At 38.8% G+C, this 19,395-nt stretch overlaps 1 protein-coding gene across 2 annotated transcripts in view; it reads left to right on the top strand.

Moving 5' to 3' along the window:
* The window catches only part of Vwa8 (von Willebrand factor A domain containing 8), a 463,242-nt gene that overhangs the window by 229,411 nt on the left and 214,436 nt on the right, over positions 1-19,395 (top strand). For both annotated transcript variants that reach the window (XM_004650767.3, XR_006636125.1), the window contains exon 21: positions 19,111-19,187. In XM_004650767.3, the coding sequence (XP_004650824.2) occupies positions 19,111-19,187 (77 nt within the window). The remainder of the gene's footprint in view (positions 1-19,110; positions 19,188-19,395) is intronic.

Raw genomic sequence — 19,395 nt, 5'->3', positions numbered from 1 at the left:
GATAGTCAGCTCAGGCTCTTACCAGAACCTCCAGTTAAAGATCCCCAGGAAGAACAATGGGAAGATGTAGGGAGTCATATGGTGGTCCTGTCACAACCCCATCTAAGGTCAACAGATCACACTCTTCTGCTTTTTTCCCTACTCTGACATTTTCACTTTGGAGAAAGAAGTATTATGGAAAAGGTAGTCAGTATAACTTTGATTTTTATCCTTACCCTTTTTTAGTTCAGGAAATTTTTCAGCTATATGACTATAAAACTCCCAAGTTCATCAGTGTAAACTGTGAAACCGACGGTGAAGGGTCACTTATATAAGTAATTTCTGCTTCCTGTTATCTAATGAAATAGTCTCTTGCAGACTGCCAAATGATATCTCCCAGTCTCTGTTTTCAGTCTGGCATCTCATTTTTCCCTCAGATGTTTGTCCTTGAATAAGAATAAGAAGTGTGCTTTCCAAATAAACTTCATACACACACACACACACACACACACACACACACACACACACATATTTGAGAGAGAAAGAGAAAGAAACAGAGAGAGAGAGAGAGAGAATGGGCATGGCAGGGCCTCCAGCCACTGCAAACGAACTCCAGATGCATGTGCCACCATGTGCATCTGGCTTACGTGGCTACTGGGGAATTGAACCTGAGTCCTTAGGCTTTGTAGGCAAGCCACTTAAATGCTAAGCCATCTCTTTAGCCCTAAACTTATTTTTTAAACCAGTGCTCTCACCTTCACTAGCATGCTCTTTTTTCCCTGTACTCTTGCTTATCCCAATACTTTCATCCTCAGAGTAGCAGTGTGTTATTGTGAAGATGAAGTAAGCTGAGAGTTCAGAAGCCTACCTATATGTCAAGATTCTTAGCTTTCATGTGTAATTGAGTAAATCACTGTCCTTTTATTTTCTTTCTATCAAATTATGATTGGAATGGGTATTTTCTGAGATTGCTTTGGCTGTCTTCTGTACTACACTTCTTTAACAAGGTGTGCTGGAACACTTCATCCTGAAGGCTTGACAGTATTCCCTGGAAGTGATGTAGCAGGCCATTTATAGATAGTTATTATTTTTCTGTTAGATTTACACATTTACTTGTCATCTCTCTACAAAAGAGAGAAAACCTTTAAGGAGACTCTTGGTTATTTTGGTGTTCTCTGATGTCTTTCATACAGAAAACATTCAATAAGCATTTGATAATTGTAACTGAATTTTAGAGTATCATAAAATCAATTCCTTTTGAGCAATCAGTGATATAGAACTAATATGTATTTAAAACTTAAATTCTCATAAGAACATTTAGAACTTCTGTAAACTTGCCACTACAGAGTAAAGGAGTGCAAGTGGATCAGCTAGACCTGAATAACTACCCACTGAGGAAAGTAAATAAATAAGTGGCCCACTCTACTGATTATGGCTCCAGTATCACTTACTTTCTCATTGCTAGCGCAGAATACTCAATTAGAAGGAAATTAAGAAAGGGAAGGGTTATTTTGTCTTACAACTTGAAGGGGACACCTCATGGCAGCAGGAGGATGAAGCTGAGTCTACAATCAGAAAACCGAGAGCGGACAGGAAGTGTCACCATGTTATGAATCTACAAGACCCACACCCAGTAAGCCTCTTCCTTTAGCAATATTCCACCTTCTAAAGGTTCTTCCTCCTTTCCAAACAGTGCCACCATCTGGGGACCAAGTATTCCAACCCATGAACCTATATGTTCAAACCACAGCAGCTCCATGCCCACAGGAACAGAGGCTGGCAGCATTGTCACCAGACCTGAACAGTAATTGCAAAATTTCTGATAATAATTAAGAGCTGAGTAGTATGTAGATAATAAAATAAGGAGCAACTGCTCATGTTAATGCACCAAATCAGTAAGTAGAAATTGGACCAATATGGCTGGCTTAAATCTAATAGAGGGCTGGAGAGATGGTGTACTGGTTAAGGTGCTTATTTGTGAAGAGTAAGGGTCCAGGTTTGATTTCCCAGGACTCACGTAAGCCAGATACCCATGGTGATGCATACTTCTGGAGCTCGTTTTCAGTGGCTAAAGGCTCTAACATGCCCATTCTCTCTCTCTGTCTCTGCCCCCCTCTCTCTCTCAACAAATACATACCTAACAATAAAAAAATAAAACTATAAATAGGACTTTTTGAAATCTTTATTAACCTGTTTCCTTCACACTTGGTTTCAGTAGCTATTGTTTAGAACTGGGCAAAATTCTATGGTTAGGCTTGTATCTGCTTCTGTTTGGGAGGTGTGAGGAAGTGCTGAGCCACCTGCAGTATGTAGAATGAAGACCCTGAAGAGCTTGCTTTGCAAAGAAATGGGCAATAGCTGTATCTTCCCTTTCTCTCCTCTCTTCTGAGTCCTACTCATCCTAAGAGCTTTTTAATTTCAGGATTATGTGCTTTTTCAGTCAGGATAATTCTTGTTTTGTTGATCAGTAGTATTTACCACCTCTCAATATTTTATACATCTTCTCGCCTTCACCTCATCTCTGCTTTGTAAAGCATGGCTGAACAAAAGACAAGTGCAAAAGCAGTGCTCCACTGAGGGCTATTGGCTTTCAGCTCGCACAGTGGGGTGTAGCTTGTGGTTCACTGAAATACAAAGTGACAGCCATTTGGGAAAATGCCAATTTTCACCACATGGTTTATTTTGAAACCAAGTGAACCTTTTGTGGCAACTGATGGTTCTTTTTCTAAAACACTGATCACTACTCAGAAAAAAGGAGTCCATTAGAAGAGCAGCTTTGGGGATTAAGTATTTATTGACAGAGAAGCCAACAGAGAGTTGACATTACTATGTAACAAAGTTAATGAATTCTCTTAATATAAACTACTATAGCTAAAAACAGGTGACACAGCCTTCTATTTGCAAACTATAAGCTGGCTAAAGTCCAGTAGTTGTCTTCCGTAGTTGATATTATAACTAGAGGCCTTTCAGAAGATTGTTCTGCTGCCAGAAACAATTTTTACATAAGGAGAAATTAGAGGAAATGGGTGTTGACTTTGAGATATCTCAAAGTTTATCAACTTTATTAAACCAAATCTTACCTTTGTAGATAATATCACCATTTCTAAGAATCTATAGTATTACACAAGACTCTGTACCTGCTAGAAAGCCAAAAACGGTTAATTTTGCTCCTACCTCTAGCTAAAGAATATACTTCATGACTTTCTCACTGTCTTTTATTTTGTTTTGTTTGTTTGTTTGTTAGAGCCATAGTATATTTTATACTCTAAATACTTTTAGTGAAAATTTGAGTTTACAGAATCAGTCTATAAAATTATCTTTTTTTGGTTAAAATGTCCCTCCGAAAAAAGCTTGTTTTGGGGTAAGAATGCTTAAGTTTTGAGAAACAGTTGCATTTGCACTTTATTAGACATTTGGAGGGGAAAATGTTTTGTAATATGATGTTCTAAAATGCTCAGATACCCTGACATAAGAACACTATTTTAAAATCTGATGTTTTGTTTTTAAAAATGAAAATTTAATCTGCTATATAAATAATGTCATTTGGTTTTGGTATTAGACAAAACTTCAAAGGAAGTCATCAAAATTTAATTTCTACTTAATGAGGCATGAGTAATCATTCGCAATCACTCCAACTGGACTTAAGTCTGCTGAAATCACTTGCTAGGGTGTGACAACTTTTTATCCCCCATTTTAAGCCAGACTTTAAAAAAAAATCATTCTAACAAATCATAGTTATCTGCTGAAATTTTTCTACTTAAGTTCCTTTTTTGTCCATAATGCATATTTTTTCCTTGCCAAAATTTTAATCTTAAATCATCTTTTAAAGAATATTTTCTTTATTTATTTAGAGAGAGGAAGAGGCAGATAGAAAGAGAGAAAGACTGAGTGCACAAAGCCATCAGCCACTGCAAACTCCAGATGCATGTACCATCTTGTGCATCTGGTTTATGTGGGTACTGGGGAATCAAACCTGGGTTCTTTGGTTTTACAGGCAAGTGCCTTAACCACTAATCAATCTTGCCAGCCCTTATATCATATTTTTTAATATTTATTTACTTATTTGCAAGGAGAGAGAGAGAATGAGAATGGGCCTGCCAGGTCCTCTTGCCACTGTGAACTCCAGATGGCATGCATCACTTTGTGCCTCTGGTTTTATGTGGTACTGGAGAATTGAACCCAGACTGTCAAGTTTGCAAGCAAGCACCTTAATCACTGAGCTATCTGTCCAGCTCCTTTACATCATCTTTGTCATATAAAAAGCCGGTACTAGCTCATTTTTCTATATGATGCTGTCTGTCTCTGCCTTTCATGTTCATGTTTTACACTACTAATTCTTTAGGCATTTTGTTCAGTTCCATTGCTGGGCTTAATCTGTAAGCAGCAAGAAAATTGTGGAAAATGCCCTGATGTTCCTGCTAAAACTCAAAAACTGGTCTACCTTGCCTTCCAGATCTAATGTACTTTGGGAGACATCCCAAACCACCCCCACACCATCTGGTTCAATACCCTTTTCTAGTTCCAGTCTTTCAAAGTATGGTATCCTCCATGTACTGATGGTGTCATGCCCATCTACTCTCCTGGCCATTTGCCAGTGTGTGTTCTTTGCATGGTGCCATTTCCCTGCATATTTGCCTGTGAAAAGGTTCCCCTTCTAGAGCTCCGATGCTTTGTCCTTTGTGAAGACTTTTCTAGTTGTCTCCAGAGTGAAATAGGATCTTCTTATCCTCTGAACTTTCATACTATTTCCTCACTATTTTGGCTCAACTTTTTTTAAGTTATGATATGTGTTTAATTTCATATATAATTGAATTATAAATTTCTTATGGTCTTATGATCAAGGTTAAAATATAAATATTTTCATTATTGCCAGTGTCTTTTTGTATCATTCTGCTTAATTCAACAACCCTATCAGAAAAAAATATTTCCCACATTTTACCAACAAATACACAAATTTGTAAATTTTTCCAAGATCACATAGCTAGTTAATGGCACAGTTAGAAAACAGATCTTCAAATTGCATACATTTTTACCATATGACACCAATTCTTGTATAACTAGTAAAATGGAAGAAAACAAGAATATAACAGCTAATGTTTCTTGGCAGAGTATAATTGCCTTTAATAGAGACTATGCTTTGCATGCAGAGTAAATGTTATTTAAGTTTTTCTTTTATATAAGAATGTTCATATAGCCTATAAAATGTGGATTAATTTACCCTTTTACCCTGAACCATTACCCAGGTTCAATAATCAGTAGAATTTTGACTATCTTATTATATCTATTTCCCCAACACTTTTTAGTTTTCATTTTTTAAGACATAACCCCTCTTTCAGATTTCTTCATATTTATATGTTAAAGAATAACAGTCTTATTATTATTATTATTATTATTATTATTGTTAGACCTAACAAATTACCAATGATCCCTTCCTATAACCTTGTAACATTGTCCTCAGTTCTTTCAGTTGTTTCAGTTGTGTTCTTGTACAGTCAACTTGTTCCAGTCAGCATCCAATCACAACCCGACCATTGCATTTGATATGCCGTGAGACGGTGTGGGTCATCTGTTCCTTATTGGGACAAACACCTGAAAGTAATAATTTTTTTGTTTTTGTTTTTGTTTTTGTTTTTGTTTTTGTTTTTCGAGGTAGGGTTTCACTCTAGCCCAGGCTGACCTGGAATTCACTATGTATTCTCAGGGTGGCCTTGAACTCACAGCGATCCACCTACCTCTGCCTACCAAGTGCTGGGATTAAAGGTGTGCGCCACCACGCCTGGCTGAAAAGTAATAATTTAAAGGAAGATTTAACCTATGATTGGCTGGCTTCACTGCTGTGGGCCTGAGGCAAGCTGAAACAGCATAGTTGAAGGCCATTACATAGGAAAGCTAGTCATGTAATAGTAGCAGTAAAACAGAGAAAGAGAAGGAGGAAGGGTTTAAGGATAAGCCAAAACCAAAAGCACAGGCCCAGTGCTAGGCCTGACCTCCTAATTACCCATTTACCTATGGACATTTAATTCCTCATGATGCAATGGCTTCACAATAGTGCCACCAGCTGGGGACCAAACTTTAAACACATGAGCTGTGGGGAATAATTCATGTCTAAATCATAACAAAGGAAAAAGGCATGCTTGCTTATTCTTTCTTTTTTAATTACATAAACACTGTGTATGGACATATAATATGTTGGTACCATCATTTCATTCTTCCCTGTACCCATTCCACTGAGGGCCCTTCTCAGTGGAATTACTTGTATTCATCATGGGGTTGTGGGTTATAAGATGTGAGAGCAGCAGACATTCATTTTAAGGGATGGGGTAGAGGAGCAGTGCCTCTGAACATTCCCTCTACTCTGTGACTGTTACAATCTTTCCTCAAAATTCTCTGGGCCTTGGTGGGAGTGTTTTAAGTCTACTTTAGCGTTGTGCTCTTAGCAGCCTCTGGGTTTCTGCTTTGGTACATATTGAATACCTTCTGGGTTTGTCTCCATCACCCTGATGATGGTTGTCAGGCTCACCATTGAAGGAGCAATCTTGCTCATCTCACCAAGTCCTCTGTGATTTCAGATTCTCTAAGAGAGACTGAGCTCAGCATTCTTATCCTGGGACGTATTAGCTCACTTTTATAAGTATAAACATTTTATATAGCATTATACCAGAATTGATGAATTTCCATTGAGAAAAAAATCCTTAGAATAGACTTCAATAAGCCAGTTTAATTTTGGGGTTAATTTGCATGTGAAGTTAAAACTTATCCAATTTTTCTAGGTTAGAAATAACTATTTTCTTAAATTTCATTTTTAGAATCTATTATACATTGTAAAAGCCATCAAATACTCAAGTGTCAACTAAACTAAGGATTCTATGAGCATTGTCATTGTATTCTTTGTATCTTCCCTTTAATAATCACAGTTCTACATGCACACACACACACACACACATCTACCTTCTTTCTCTCATTCTGTCTCTCAAATAAATAAAATTTAAATAAGTAAAAATATATCATGTTGCTTATGCTAGCATAATTATCTAATGTTTGTAGAGGGACTGAACATTTTGTCCAGAAATTTTCTTGTCTTTGTTCCCAGTTGGCAGTGACAGCAGGGAGCTAGATATGTAAGGATGCTTTGCTTCTAATAGCCCCATCGTAGGGTCCCAAGGCTAGGAAATAGTTGCTTTCATCAGTTACACTGATTGATGCTCATGTTTATGTTATCTGATTTTTGGTTTCCTTTCCAAACCTTTTGGTAAGTGAAGCTACCTGACTTACAGTCTGAAAAGTTTTTGTCATTCTTCTACATTCTTTCCACAATATAGTTCGACTCTCCAGTATTTCTTTTTTTGCCCCTAAGTCCACCTTAAAAATATTTTACTGATGTGTGTTAATTGTACCTAGTGATGGGTTTCATACAAATAGGCCAGGAACTATAACTGTATTAACTTCCTTCCTTTTTCTCCTCATTCCCTCTTCTTACTTTTCCCTTTTCTTCCCTTAGATCATATCTCTTCTACTTTTATATTTCTTCTTCTTCTTCTCCTTCTCCTCTTCCTCCTCCTCCCCCTCTCTCCTTCCTCCTCATTCTTCTTTTCTTCTTTCTTTATTGACAACATATTTCATTGTAGGTACATCATGTGTTGGCACTCTCTTTTCCTTCATCCCTGTCCCCATTCTGTTGGGAATCCTCTTTAGTGGGGTTGCTGGTATTCCATAAACCCCAACCCCAAAAGGAATCTCTGGTGTTTCTTTGTTAATCATTTTTCATATTTATTTTCAATTTGTATGTTGTTCTTACAGACATATTGATTCAGTCCCTAAACTGCATAGTTGGTTAGTGATATCTAGTGATTAATGACACTATGCAAAACTGTATCTTTGCTACTGATAATGACACAATATTTTATTTTATTTTATTTTTTAATTTGATTTATTAGTTTTCTTTTCATCAAATACAGGCAGTTTGGTACCATTATTTAGGCTCATCTATGATCTACCCCCTCCCATTAGACCCTCCTTGTTAATAAAAATGGGTCGTGCATTGTGGCGTTAGCCCCCAGTTATTGGTATGCTAAATGTCTCTGCAAATCATGACCCAACATGTGACTCTGACATTCTTTCCGCCCCCTCTTCCGCAAAATTTCCCTGAGCCATGTTGAGTTCATGTTTGGTCTGCTTCAGTGCTGAGGATGACACAATATTTTAAAGGGAAATGTCAGAAGTATGGATTTTTATTATTCCTGCATCAAGAGAAGGTTATGACTTTGATAAAAGCTTCCTAAGTTAGTTGTTTGGGAGCCAGGTGTTTAAACTGTGTATCTTCTTATCTGGCTTTAAATATATATATATATTGAGAGAGAGACTGTGCCACTGTGAATAAACTCCAGATGCTTGTGCCCCCTTGTGCACATGTATGACATTGTGTGCTTACATCACTGTGCATCTGGCTATGTAGGACCTGGAGATTCGAATTAGGCTTCTCAGGCAAACGCCTTAAAAACTAAGCCATTTCTCCATCCCTCATCTGGCTTTTGAGTAGTAATTTTTAGCTGTGTTACAGGATCCCAAATGTTTAGGACTATTTGCTAGTTAATTTTAGCAGTATTTATATTTTCTATATATTAATAGTATTATATTGTATTCTGATTACATAAGTAATGTATATTCATTGAGAGAACTTGAGAAGTAAGAAATTACCAGTGGCCACATAGTAGCAATCCCCTATAAGGTTACAAAGTTACAGAATATTATTTTATGATAATGTTCAGAGATCAATTTACTAGGTACTTCCCATTGAAATGAACAAATGTATGCTCACATAAGGGGAAGAAACCCCCATATGAGATTGAGTAAGGATTATAGCCCAAGTCTCCAATTCCCAATATGATATATTTTCAAAATTTGAAATTTTAAAACTCAGGTAGAATTTATTTTTGCTGCCATTATACTAGTTTATTTTGTTTTTGTTTATTATACTTGTTATATCTTAATGATTCTTGCACAATTACTTTTCTAAAATGAATTTAGGACACTGTTAAGAAAACATTTCTAAATGTTACATAAACTGAAACAACTTTCCAAAGTTATTCAAGAATTGGGGGAAGCTGGAATGAAGGCCAAAACAACTCTTTCACAGAGCATGAGGGAAAGTGGCAAACTGTCCCAGAGCCCAACTAAAAACTACGGCAGAAGAATACACTGGATTGTCTTCCTCACCAGGCACCCACCCTACATCTTAGCTTTCCCAAAGACATTTCTAGACACTTAGCTTAGTTGATTTTATACCCTTGGATTCACTGATCTTTGACTTGTTGCCATCAAGATATAAACTTCCTGAAAATGAGTCAGGAAATTTACCTCCTGACTTTCAGTTTGTATAAAGAAATATAAAACAGTATAGCCTATACTGCTAAAACACAGTGGATTTGTGTTCAAAACACCACATATGCAAGGTTCTTCTCTTCTTAGAACCTAAGCTTGCCTGTCTCCTAAACAAGCACATTATTACTGCCCACTCAGGAGGCTAGGGCAAACGTTCTTCATTTTACACTCACCGGGCATTTATGCATATAGAAGACAGTTCCAAAAACGTTAGTTCTCTTCTCTTTCTTTGTACAAAAAGAAAATATTTCTGGGAGAGATTACTATCCCCTTTGGCAAAAGCAAATCATATGACTTTCTTTTCTTCTTTCTTTTGCTCCAGTTTTATTAGTTAATTTCTGCAGGTTATATGTGCGTCACCAGTGATGAGGGGTGCCTAACTAGGGGGACTGGATGAACCTGTCCTCAGTAGAGTGCCTACTTGTTGAGTACCTGACACGTGGCTGGAGTACACTCATGGGGAGGTCATTCTGGAGCTGAAGGCTATAAGAGAGAAAACAACTGGTCAGACAGAACTGTAAAGAAGCTGAGGTCATATTCTGGAAATTAGGGGGTGGGAGAAAGATGATAGAGAGGAAGGGTGGGCTGTTTTAGTCAGAAGAAATAACATGACCTAGAAATGTGAGGATATTATTATGGAGACAGTTGGCTGACAGGAACAAGCATGTGGGTTTACCTGCTGCCATGGGGTCACTTTAAGGCTGGTCATTAATCGTTAAATATTTAAATTCCAGGCAGTTGCTCTTAGCCCAAAGCACATTCATAGATTACTTTACCTTTGTTTGCTTTCCATTCTCTTTACCACTTTCTTCCATGTTTTTTCTTCCTCGCCCCTGTTTCTTCCTTGATAGAATACAACTGGAACCATATAAACAGTGTATTTTATTCTTGTCCAGAAAGACAAGCCCAAAGTCTTCCTCTTTTCTGTAAAGGATTATACTGCCAAAGTCTCCAAGGAAACAGGATACCTAAAATAGTACATATAAGAAAACTGAGAGGTCTAGAATCTTAAGTTGTGTCCCTGAGCCTTCCTTTCAAAGGAACTAGAAATACATTACTTCTTGCCCTCAGCTTGATTCTTTTTTTTCAAACTTAATTTATTAGTTTTCTTTTCAGCAAATACAGGCAGTTTGGTACCATTGTTTAGGCTCATCCATAATCTACCCCCTCCCATTGGACCCTCCTTGTTGATGAAATAGGTCATGCATTGTGGAGTTAGCCCACAGTTATTGGTACGATAAATGTCTCTGCATATCATGACCCAACATGTGACTCTGACATTCTTTCCGCCCCCTCTTCTGCAAAATTTCCCTGAGCCATGTTGGGTTCATTTTTGGTCTGCTTCAGTGCTGAGGTGTTGGGGGCCTCTGAGGCTCTGGCTCTCTGATTTGGTAGGAGTTGATTTTTCTCTGTGTTGGTCTCCTTCCCCTTTGTGCTGGTATCCAGTTCATCAGGAAAACATCACCCTCGCTTGTTTCGCCAATTGTCCTTAGTTTCAGTTGGGCCCCTTTTGAGGTATGTTGGGGTAGCTCTCCCCTTAGGATCTGCATCTATCTGAAAAAGAGAAGCAGATTCTCCAACGAGAGTAAGTTAGCACCCGGGAAATTGAGATAACAATCACTTTTTTTATAGAGAGTTTGATAGGCGTAGGCCCTCTTGTAGCCCATGATTGATAGTAGCTTGATATTGGAGAGTGGGCTTATGTTTGGGTATGGTTCTGACTTGTTTCCCAGCTCCAGCTATGGGTCTTGTACCACTGAGGGGATCAGTTAGCCAAATCAAGAGCAGTTGGTTCCCCACCATGGCTGTGTGCCACTATTGCACTTGTGTGGGCATCGCATCAAGTTATTTGTTGCTAATTAGGTTAGACAAAGAGTTGCTTGGACAGATATTGGTTGTTTCCCCCAGTCACCCATGTAGCACCTTCTGGCACTAGACACACTGACTGTCTGGGGACTGACTCTCTCCTGGCTTCCAGCCATGCAATTCCATTTTATGTGTCAGCTGCATATGGAGTCTTCAGCAATAGGGTCTTACCACTGGCCTTTGGTGGGTCGTCAAGTACTCTGACAGAAGTCTGTCATTGTTTTGGGAAACCTTGTAGGTTTCTCTGATCAAAAGCTCATTGTGGATGGTAGCCCCAAGCTGGTAGTGGGGGTTACAGGTCAGTGCCCACTAAGAAATTGAGGAAAAACATAACTAATATAGAGAGGAGAGAGAGAGGGGGGGGAGAGAGGGAGAGGGAGGGTGGGAAGATGTAGAAGATTTAGGTTAGTCTTGATTCTACCCTCTCCAGTGTCTTGTGGTTGAGGTGTTTCCTGTAAGGGTCTAGTGAAGGTTCAGCCATTTGGTCTGTCTTTTAGGAAGTAGAATTTTATGGTACCATTGCTGTTTGGGTCTAGATTTGTGTTTCCCACCCCCTCCATTGCCATCCCCTCCCTCCCCACTCATCCTATTGTCTAGTCCATGAGGTGCTTGCTGGGTATGTAAGGCATCTTGGGTAGATTCAGGTTAGGTGCTGTAGATGAGTGAGACTATGTGTCGATTTTTTTTCTGTGATTGGGCAAGTTCACTGAGAATGATCTGTTCCAGGTTCAACCATTTTTCCTCAAATTTCTTTGTGTCATTTTTTCTTACTGTTGTATAGAATTCCATTGTGTAGATATACCACATCTTCGTTATCCATTCTTCTAACAATGGACATCTGGGTTGATTCTAGCTTTTAGCTATTATGAATTGAGCTGCTACAAACATGGTTGAGCAAATCTCTCTGGCCTGTGGTTTGAAGGTTTTAGGGTAGATGCCCAGTAAGGGTATAACTGGTTCTGTTGGTGTTTCTGTAGTCAGCTTTTTTAGGAGTCTCCATATTGCTTTCTCAGCTTGATTCTTACCTGTGGGACTTCCTGTATCTCTATTGTTCCAAACCCTGGGCTTTTTGATTTTTGCCCCTATTAAGGACCCTCTTTTCAGTGCATTGTCATGAAAAATTTAACAGAACAAGACAATAATGTTAAAAATTGGCTGAATGTGGCGGTGCACACCTTTAATCCCAGCACTCCACAGGCAGAGGATCACCATGAGTTTAAGGTCACCCTGAGACTGCAGAGTGAATTCCAGGTCAGCCTGAGCTAGAGAGACTCTGCCTTGAAAAACAGAACAAAAAAATATTGGGGTGAGTTTCATGAGGTAATTGAAGGGACCAAACTGGTGCCATGACAGGCTTCAGTAAGTGCTATCCCTAACTAGGCCTATGTTTCAGTTTCCTGGAGAAGCAGACAGGACTTCTGGGGAAAACCACAAACAAAGGGCGGAGTCAGTTCCTGGAGATGTGTCCAAACAAGCCCCAACCTGTCCCTTTTGTGCCTCCCCCCCCCCCAATCAGAAATATACAACTGTAACTGCTGCTTACCTAGCCAATCATTACAAAAGATTACCTCACCCGCCTGGAATTCTCCTACACCTAGCCGGCCAGATCCTTAGAACCAATCAAAAAGATACAAGTACAATTACTGTTCAAATTAGCCAATCATGTTAGAAAAGACTAAGCCTGCCAAAGTTCCCTTATCTGTGCTTAAAAGGAGTCTGTGGGCTCCTCTTGGTCACCGTTTTGTATTAATGGTTGACCCCTGCGTGCTCCACATTCTGCAGAATAAACACGCTTTGCTTTTACATACTATTTGACTCTGGGGTCTTTCTTCAGCGATTCTTGGACCCTTACAATAAAGTGTGTGTGTGTGTGTGTGTGTGTGTGTGTGTTTAGGATCTCTCCACTGATTTCTATTCCTTTAAAAACTTCAAAAACTGCTTTTCAGCTGTAGCACCTGGCTGGCAAGCAGCATCCCAAGGAGCTCCCGAGTGGAGCACGTGGGCGAAGTCCAGGATGGCTTGAAAATAGGGTATTCTTGACCCACCAGAAGAAAGAACATAGCATAGCATTGCAACTGGCTTCAGATGCCCTCGCCTGAACGCGAAACCTGTCTCCATCAGAAAATCAGATCTCTGACACTTTTGTCACACCATGTAATGTACTATATCAAATCATACGGAAAGAACAGATACTCAACCAGATTCTAGAGAAGAATGCTTACAACTCCAGGAGTATGTACCACTTGATGCATCGGGCTGTCCTGGGTACTGGGGAATCAACCCAGACTGCCAGATGTTACATTTACAGGCAAGTGCCTCAGACCTCGTAGCCATCCCATTTACCTGTTTTCAAAAACATTCTTGGGCTGGAGAGATGGCATAGTGGTTAAGGAACTTGCCTGGAAAGTCCAAGGATCAAAGTTCAGTTCCTTAATACCTACAGAAGTCAGATGCATATGGTGATGCATGTGTCTGGAGTTTGTTTGCAATGGCTAGAGGGCCTGGTAATACATTCTTTCTGTTTGCTTCATTCTCTCAAATATTTGTGATTTGGAGAGATGGCTTAGCAGTTAAAGTTCTTGATGACATTGCCTAAGGACCTAGGTTTCATTTCCCCAGCCAGATGGACAAGGTGGTGCATGCACCTGGAGTTCAACTTTCTGTTGGCAATTGACAAAGATAGCAGAATAGAATTTACCTATGGGCGTTGAGTTGGAAATCTCTGATGTTCTTCAAAAATAAGATTCTTGGGCTGGAGAGATGGCTTAGCGGTTAAGCGCTTGCCTGTGAAGCCTAAGGACCCCAGTTCAAGGCTCGGTTCCCCAGGTCCCATGTTAGCCAGATGCACAAGGGGTGCACACGTCTGGAGTTGTTTGCAGAGGCTGTAAGCCCTGGCGCACCCATTCTCTCTCTCTCCCTCTATCTGTCTTTCTCTCTGTGTCTGTTGCTCTCAAATAAATAAATGTATAAAAAAATAAGATTCTTGAGCCTGATATGGTGGCACATGCCCTTTATCTGAGCATTCTGGAGGCAAAGGTAGGAGGATCTCAGTGAGTTTGAGGCCACCTAGAGATTACGTAATGAATTACAGGTCATTCTGGGCTAGAGTGAGACCCTACCCCCAAAAGGGCTGGAGAGATGGCTTAGCAGTTAGGAGTGAGCCTGAGAACTCATGTTTGGATCTCCAGGAACCACTGTAGCCAGGTACAGTGACACAAGCAAGCAATGTCACAACTGTGCACGATGGGTCACACAAATCTGGAGTTAACTAACATGCAGTGACCTAAGGCCCTGGTGCAGCCCTTCATTCTCTCTCAAAAAATTTAGTTTAAAAAAGCGAGCCTCCGGCTTTGCGTTGAACAGAACATTTAGTGACTGTTTTAGGGTGAGTACATTTTGGTGTTCTGGGTTAAGTCTCACTTTGTAAGTCAGACTTGTTTCCAACAATGTGACCAGCCTGTCTCAGTCTTCTGGGAGTATTTGCCACTAAGCATAGTTACCTTAACCTTTGTTTATTTTGTTGTTGTTGTTGTTGTTTTTTTTCCTCATTTGAGGTAGGATCTCACTGTAGCCCAGGCTAACCTGGAACTTGCTTTGTTGTCATAGGCTGGCTCACAGCAATCTTCCTACCACTACCTCTTAATCTTATTTATATGCAAACAGAATGAGAATGGGCACTGTAGGTAGGGCCTGGTGCCTCTGCAAAAGAACTCCAGATAATGCTCCATTTTGCTGAGTGAGGGGGAACGTACTGTGAGAAGGAATTGAACTTGAGCCCGGCAGACTTGGCAAACAACCTATCCTTCCTTATACTCTTGTAAAAGATGAAGATAACTAGCAAATTATTCAGTAATAAAACATAATTAAGCAAAAAGAAACATTAAAAAACTTCAAAAACTTTCATTCACTAGGTATCTAGTAACAGTTTATTTCATTTTGATTTTATTAATATACAAGTTATTTACAGAATGATGACTAGTAAGTAAAGATAATAACAGTAATAAAATGAAAATATTAGCAGATTTTTTAAAAATATTTATTTATTTGGGGGAGAGAGAGAAGCAGATGGGGGGAGTGGGGGAGAGAGAGAGAGAGAGAGAGAGAGAGAAAGAATAGGTGCACAAGGGCCTCTAGCCCTGCAAACAAACTCCAGACACATGAACCACCACAACATGTGGCTTACATGGGTCTTTTTGGCTTTGTAAGCAAGCACCTTAACTGCTAAGCCATCTCTCCAGTCTCTATTTTTTTTTTAATATTTCTACATTAAATACTGTTTTTTTTTTCTGAGTTTCCTAGTGAGAAAAATGGGTATATAATTTCCATAATGGAAAATGACATTATTTATGTACTTATTCAATTACAGCAATCCTGAGGATTTTCTGTTCCAGGCAGAAACTGTAATTGGAACAAACCACTACAACGGCTTTGTTCTGCTCAGGGTATTTAGAGAAATTCCTTCTTAGATTATTCTTTTACCATTTCTTCAAAGGAACTGTGAAACCTCCTGGAAATGAAATAGGAAGTGACTTGATGGGATAGTCACTAAACAAATTGTAGTCTGTGCATGTGAGAGTGGAGGGCAAGCAAGTGGGACCTTTGCCGACAGCCTGGATGAGCAGAATGACAGTGAACGTAGAGGAAGGAGCAGATTTGGGAAGCATGCAGTTCAAAAAAAACACGTCCAAAATTACACCACCTTTAAACTCAACTGCACCCCCCCCCCCCCGGCAAATCCACTTCTCTCAGTAAATGGTTGGCTGTATCACCTCACTGCCCACAACACAGACTGATTCTTCACCTCCTCATTTTTCACCTGCTCCATCACTGAGTCTGTTAGATTCTTTTCCTAAATATCTCTCAAGTATATTTCTCTCTTCCTTTGTTTAGGTCACCATCATGTTCCACTGAAACTTTTTAGTTTCTGAACAGCTTCTCTTTGGTAACACTTTTTTTTCTCTCTACCAGACCACTTTACCAGTATGTGTTTTCAGAAGTGAAAATTAGATCTTGTTTCTCACCAACCTCTATGGTTGCTCTTGGGAAGAGTGCAAACCTTTGATTTCAAGGTTATGCCAGAGGAAGACCCCCTGCCATACCATCCCTGTCCCTTCCAACTCTTCCTTCATAGGTCATTGTTATCCAAAAGTCTCCCTACACACTGCTCTGTAGACCTGGAACACTTTTCTTTCTGCCCTTTCCCCATACCTTCTAATGCCATGATATCTCAATTTTAATAAATCTGTGTCACAGACCTTCCAAAGCCCTAAGTTAAATCTTCAAGTGTCTTGGCTGCCTCACGTGATGTCACTCGTGATGTAACATTGTCTTATCTGTGTTTCCTACTAGACTGTAGGCTAAAGTGTTGCTAGTTGCTATAGCTGTTATATATAGTTATCAAGGTTTATATTTATACCATCATAATTAGGTCAGCTAGGTTGGTGCTGTCACTGTAGGTACTCATTAAATTGAAGAATTGGAGAAGAAGGGAAAAAGGAGTGTAGAAATGAGGGTGCAAGAAGGGAAAGGAAGAGAGAGGAAAGAGAAACAGGAAGGAGAGTATGGGAGAAAAAAAAATTGAGTTCTTTAGACTGGAATTGCAAAAATCCCTGGTGATATTCTGAATAAGTTTTGGGAAAATATAAAAGATATTCTAATGTTCTTTCATTTAGCAGGGGGATACATAGCAGCAAGTCATACTGGGGTGAGAAAGGAAGACAGGTAGGTCTGGGTGGGAGTTTAATGACTTCCGTGTGAACATCTGGCACGAAAGTTCAGTGGACAGGAATTAAGGATTTCAAATGGAGTGTAAGAGAGAACTGTGAGCGCAGTATGTGATGATGCAAGGCCTGGGAGTGGGTGAGATTTCCCAGACCATGTGGAGCAAGAAAGCAGCTGAGGTTGGAGTTCTAGAGACCCTGCCATTTAAAAAGATACCCCCAAATAGCTTCTAAGTTCATCTAGGAATCTCATCCTTCATCTGTGGGAACTGTTACCTCCTGATGGGTGCTTTGCTCAAGAGGAATTTTACAAAGGATGGCTGATTCAGTAACATTAGAGGTGGGAGGATGATAACCCCTGTTTATAGCTTGTCATTATTCACAGTTTTCAGGAAATATTTCTGTTTATGATATTATGATGCATTTATGATTTTGCTTTTCTCTAGAATTACTGAATTTAAAAGACCTAAAAATTTAACACAAACATACTAGTCAACTGATTTTATGTCCTTTAAAACTACATAGCTATTGTAATTAAACACATAAATGTACAAATATGATTTTTCTTCTTTATGCTACTATGGTAGGATTAAAATTATTTTGGGTGAAATCCAGCTAAATACTAAAGTGATTCTTAAGAGGTAAAAGGCCCATTCTTCTTGATTTAGTGAATTATTTAGTTCATCATTCAACCATGATAATACTGACTCTTTAATAGGTGAAATAAATTATATTATTCACAAATCTGCACAGCTTTTCCAAGTCCATAACTCCCCCAAGGTCCATTATTCAGTAATCACTGTTCATATTTTACTAGGATTTATACCCCTTATCTATTGCTTTCCAAGGTTTCTGTATTCATTCATTCATTTGGCAAATATGTCTTTGAATGTATTGCTTATGTCAGGTGCTGCTCTGAGGTAAGCAAATACAATCATAGAAAACATGCAAGGAAGGGCACTGCCTCCCCTAAAACTCAGTACACACTACTGAAGTACTTTGGATTTCTATCATTGGTGGTTTTAGGGCACTTTTCTCCATATTCTACTATGTAGCGAAAATACCAGTAATAGTACCTTCTCTGCTGGGCTTCTGCTTTTTCTAGGACACCGCACATTGACCTGATCAACCTAATAATAATAATTACTATTTTCATGACTCTTAAAGTGAGAATAAAGGTAATTTAAACTTCAGATTGCACAAACAAATTTCAAACTGAAAGACATACAGTTCATTGTGTAGGAGCTCAAAGCTTGAGCATTTGTATTCTACACACCTAGATTTGAGTCCTGGCTACACTAGCTGTGTGGTTGTTTACACACTGTTAAGTTCTCTAGGCCTTGGTTTCCTAATTTGTAATATTGAAACAATTTTGAGTCCTATCTCATGGCATCTTAGTGTGATGGTTAAATAACACGCGAAAATACTTAACATAGAACCTAACAAAAGTTATTATTGTTTTTATCACCTATAATTTGGAATTCGGGTTTTTAACTAGTTCTGCTGTCTTCATGCAACCTAACTGGTAGATTTACATTCCTTTATTAGTACTCCATTTTTGAGAGAGAACTTTCATGGAGTAAGATTGTATAAGGGCTTTGTCTGTCTTCAGCATCAGTGAGTGAGGAAATATGACATGTCTTAAAAAGAGCACATATACTTGTTATTGACGTACCTAACTTTAATTTATAGAAGTTTAACATCCTAAAAAATGCAGGATTAAAGCAGGAAAAAAGTAAAGTGTTACATTATTTTTTACTATAACTGAAAAACATACTTTTGAAGAACTATTAAGAAAAATCAGTCCTTATACATACTTGATCATTTTTGATATCTTTCTTTAAACCTGCGCTAGTCCAGGATTCTGGACTACCTTTAGACTTAAGTATAAAATTATAAAACAAAAACATCAATAGGTAGGATGCTAACATGGATTTCATTTTAAGTGAGACTATTTTAGACCCACCATGTTCAGGAGTAAGACCATGCAAAGACTTTTATGTCATAGGCATGTGCTATCTGTGTTTGCTTATTTGATTTTCACTAATAGTAAACAAGAACAATACAATTGTGACAAAGTAGGTTTGGCAGAACAGTCTTCCAGTGTGACAGCAACATACTTCCAAACCAAAGTTTCTTTGTATTAAAGCTGTCTGTGTAATTACAGGGTGTAGGCAAAAACAAGGTTGTTGACAGATTCCTTCACCTGCTCAACAGACCACGTGAATATATCCAGCTTCACAGGTAAGAGAATTGGATATATGAGATCTTATTTGAATAAATTGCTAATCTTTTTCCTAATAGGAATTAGATTTGCTTTGTCCAAATTCTATTTTATAAACCATTTTCATTCCTATTCCTCCTGCTTGTATCTCTCTTTTCCTTAAAAGGCAGCAAGTCCATGCAACATTTATTTATAAAATGACTAATACTTATAAACATGAGTTAATAG

This window comes from Jaculus jaculus, chromosome 3 (assembly GCF_020740685.1).
Source record: "Jaculus jaculus isolate mJacJac1 chromosome 3, mJacJac1.mat.Y.cur, whole genome shotgun sequence".
Lineage (NCBI taxonomy): Eukaryota > Metazoa > Chordata > Mammalia > Rodentia > Dipodidae > Jaculus > Jaculus jaculus.
Note: the sequence above shows the minus strand (reverse complement) of the source record. Positions and strands in the feature narration are given on the sequence as shown.